Source organism: Muscardinus avellanarius (genome assembly GCF_963383645.1).
Source record: "Muscardinus avellanarius genome assembly, chromosome: X".
NCBI lineage: Eukaryota > Metazoa > Chordata > Mammalia > Rodentia > Gliridae > Muscardinus > Muscardinus avellanarius.
Genome location: NC_137792.1, coordinates 131,038,946 through 131,042,740, shown reverse-complemented (window position 1 = coordinate 131,042,740; position 3,795 = coordinate 131,038,946). Strand labels below are relative to the sequence as shown.

The window sequence follows — 3,795 nt, the reverse complement described above, 5'->3', positions numbered from 1 at the left end:
CACTTGTTTATGGTGAAACTGTTTTTGCGACATACATATAGATGGAAGGGCAAAGGTCATATATCAGTGTGGTCCAAGTCTGGCCCCCAGGGCAGTAGAATGAACACTGCCTTGCAACCAGAGATAGATCTATGGAATCAAAACTTGGGAGCAAGCTGTGAGTTCTAGCAACCTACTTTTCGGATTCTTCTAGGTAATTATAACATAGGTGAAATTTGGAGAACTGCACAGTGTAAAGAAAAGCTGTGGAGGTTCAGCTTGTACCCTTTATCTGCCTGTCTCTGTTAGTATCTCTTCTTTCAGAGGAAGACAGTAGAAAAGGATTCACTGTGCCTCAGAGCAGTCAAAGGTAATCATAGTTCCCTTGAATAACCTTGTCCTGCTCCAGGTGTCATGGAAAACTGCTAAAGCAAATATCTGGAGAAAATTTTACCTGTAGCCAAACTCTTTAAAGTTTTCTTGCCACTTTAGCTCTGACATACCACCATAAGAAAGGAACATTTAAAGCATGTATACTTTTATATCCACATATACAACCGTGTCAATCAGTAAAACTATTGCTGGCTGAGTACAGATGTCCAAAGGAAGTAAAAAATTTGCCTCCATTATGTTTGCTCATTTTGTTATAATGTTGTGTTGTTGTGTTGGACTTCCCCTTATCATAGTGTAATGTTCATTTATACACCATACAATGCTTCCTCTGCTGTGTTCTTTTTTTAATGGCAATCTACAATCTGTGGGAGGAAAGAAGTTACTTGCCTATAAATGCTCAGAGGTAAACTGAGGTCCACATTGCAGAACTCTTGATTCAGCTATGACTGTTATGTACTATGACTAACCAGGCTCTATGCTAAGCACTAAGGGTATCAGGACACATGAAATGACTCACTACAGGAAGGGCATAGTCTCTACTGGGTTCCCAGTCTCAACCATTGTTCGCCATTTATCTGTGATTACAGGCTATTTGGCATAGCAAATTTCTAAGCAAAGGAAGAGGGAAATTCTAGATCCATGAAGGCTAGTATGAATAGAGAAAACTAGGGATTCCTTGGGGAATGCTGGTGTGGACTAGAGCATTCTTGGGAGCATAAAGACAGTTCTACAATTCCTATATATGTGTAGAGTGAAAGGTGTATCAGTGTCTGTGCAGAAAATGGAGAGCCAAGAAGACAGGAACATATTCACCATAGGATGAAAGGGCACACTCCATGGCATTCAGGTGTGTCTAGGGGAAGGGTGTGAGCAAGGAAATGTGAGAAAACCATAAAGCACTGTCTGTGTTCCTAAGAAGCACTGTGACAATATCTGCCTGTGTAATTCTAAAGTAGGGAGGTACATCCTTCACTTTTCTGAAAAGGCCAAAGGGGATTAAGATTATTAAGGCTAACACAGAAGTCTGTGGATCATTGACACCTTTAGGAGTCCAGCACATCAGCAGTGTTGGGCGCCAGTGGAGAGAGCAAAACCCAGAAAGGGAAGAGAGCTTGATAGTTATAGTACTGCCCAGGGAAGGAAGATCCAGCCCCAGAGGAATAAAAAAAAAAAAAAAAGCATTACACTGGGTGTGGTGGCGCACGCTTGTAATCCCAGCATTCAGGAGGCTGAAACAGGAGGATCATGGTTCGCAGACAGCCTCAGCTACTTAGGGAGGCCCTTTGTAGCTTAGCGAGACCCTGTTTCCAAACAAAATATAAAAAATAGGTCTGGGAGTAGAGCCCAAAGGTAGAATGCCCCTGGGTTCCATCCCCAGTACTGAAAAAAAAAGTGTTACTCATTTGGCAGTTAGTTGAATTTGCTGAAAAGCACACTTTTTGGACCCTTCCCCTCAAATGAAAAGCACCCTAGAGTGTTGGAGCCTTGAATATGTGGATAGAACTAGCCAGATTTAGTCATCACTTAATTGTATTCCCACAGCAACCCCATAGGCATACAGTGTATTCATTTTATAGATGGAAGGCTGACTTTAAAGAAATATATCTATAAAAACTGCCAAGTATTTGATTATTAACAAGAGATCCAGAGGTAATATGACACTTATATGTCATTAAATTATGTTTGCGTCAAGTATTTGTTAACTATTCCATTCCCTTTATTTTTGAAATTAAAAAAGTTATGGACCTGTGGTGGTGCACAGGTCCCAAAGGCTGGGTGGCCCCAGCATTTGGGAGGCTGAGACAGGAGAATCACAGTTAATGGACAACCTCAGCTACTTAGTGAGGCCCTTTGAAACTCATTTGAAACCCTGTTTCAAAAGAAAAAATAAAAAACAGGGCTGGGGGTGTAGCTCAGAGGTAGAATGCCCCTGGATTCAATCCCCAGTACCACAACAAAAAGAATTATGGTATTGGGGATTAAACCCAGAAGCATTCTATCTTTTAACTACATTCCCAGCCCTATTTTATTTTTATTTCGAAACAGGGTCTCACTAAGTTGTGGAGAGCCTCAGTAGGTTGCTGAGGCTGGCCTTGAACCTGAAATCCTCCTATCTCAACATCCCAAGTACTGGGATTATAAGGACGTACCATCATTCCCAGCTCCCATTCCCTTTATAAAAATGGCGAGTTCCTTGCTTCTTTCTTTTTTTTCTACAACTATAAACACTTTTCCTTCTGGGAAAGTGAAAAAACCCAGATAACCGAGAAAAATAAGGAAAATTAAAAGTGCATAATAATCACACCAAATAGAAAAAGCATACTCTGATTTCATATGCAGATATAGTTTTCATATTTGATATATAATCTATAGTATAAAGATGCATGGTTTTAAATGAGATATCATATCTATAGATTACATTTAAATTGCTTTATTAACTTTACAATATATAATAAATATTTTATCATGCACATTGATGAAACTCCCCTGCTGACAAGAAATTTGCAGAATTGCTCAAAACAAAATTTCCAGTCATAAAATAGTAGAAGAGCAAAAGGTTCACAGTAAAGAGTACACCAAGAAAATGCAGGTTTGGAGAGCAGGGGGTTTATGATTATTAAACTTCAGATTCAAGGCATAAGGCAAAACTCATCATGATGATCATGGTGAGGGGGGGTCCCCTATAAGAATGCACAGACTGTACCTCAGCTGAAACTCCCTAATTTTCCTCTTTAGCTCTCTCATCTCTTCCATGAACCTCTCCATATCATCTGCCTCTCCATCTATCATATCAATGTTATTAAGAAGCCTATTTGACACATCTTCAAAATCCTGAGGAGGTGGAGCCCAACACCCTCTGTTATTTCCTCCAAGCTGCTGGCCTTCACCACCTTCCAAAGGACGGGCTTCTTCATTCTTCACTGGGGCTTGCTCCCCAACTTTGTTTTCCTGGGAGACATTTTCCATGTTGAGGTTCTTCTTTCTAGGCTATAGAAAACATGAAGGATTCAACACTTGATATCAGAATCCAGAGCTGCATTTTGCAAAGGTTTCCCTAGCTGAGGGACTTCATGCATCCTCTAAGGAGCATCCAAGACCAAGTCTTGCTTTCAAAGCCCACCATTTCCCCTGAAAACCCTTTCCCAGGCCACTTCTCCCACCAACAGGTAGAATGGATGGTGGGACCGCAGAGGTTGAGAGACCAGGTCTCAGCAACTAGGGATACTATTAAGGGATCCAGGGGAACCCTAAACCTTGCCCCCTACTCCTTTCCTCACCAAACCACAGACCCACTGTTAATCACAGATAGCCCTACACCAGAGGGCCTCAGTCAGCCCCCTACCTGCAGGGATCAGAGGCAGTCTTTCTCTCTTAGCCTTCAAATTTGCTGCACCAATGGACCTGCAGCAAGAAATGTGACAA

The 3,795-nt window shown here is 41.4% G+C and overlaps 1 protein-coding gene across 1 annotated transcript; it reads right to left on the bottom strand.

Annotated features, from left to right (window-relative positions):
- Positions 1-3,033: 3,033 nt before the first annotated feature.
- Positions 3,034-3,339, bottom strand: LOC308279131 (protein BEX5-like; the record flags this gene model as incomplete). The annotated part of the gene is made up of 1 exon (XM_080719097.1): positions 3,034-3,339. One exon carries the CDS (start codon positions 3,337-3,339, stop codon positions 3,034-3,036), a length of 306 nt encoding a protein of 101 aa, XP_080575223.1.
- Between the last annotated feature and the right edge of the window lie 456 nt (positions 3,340-3,795).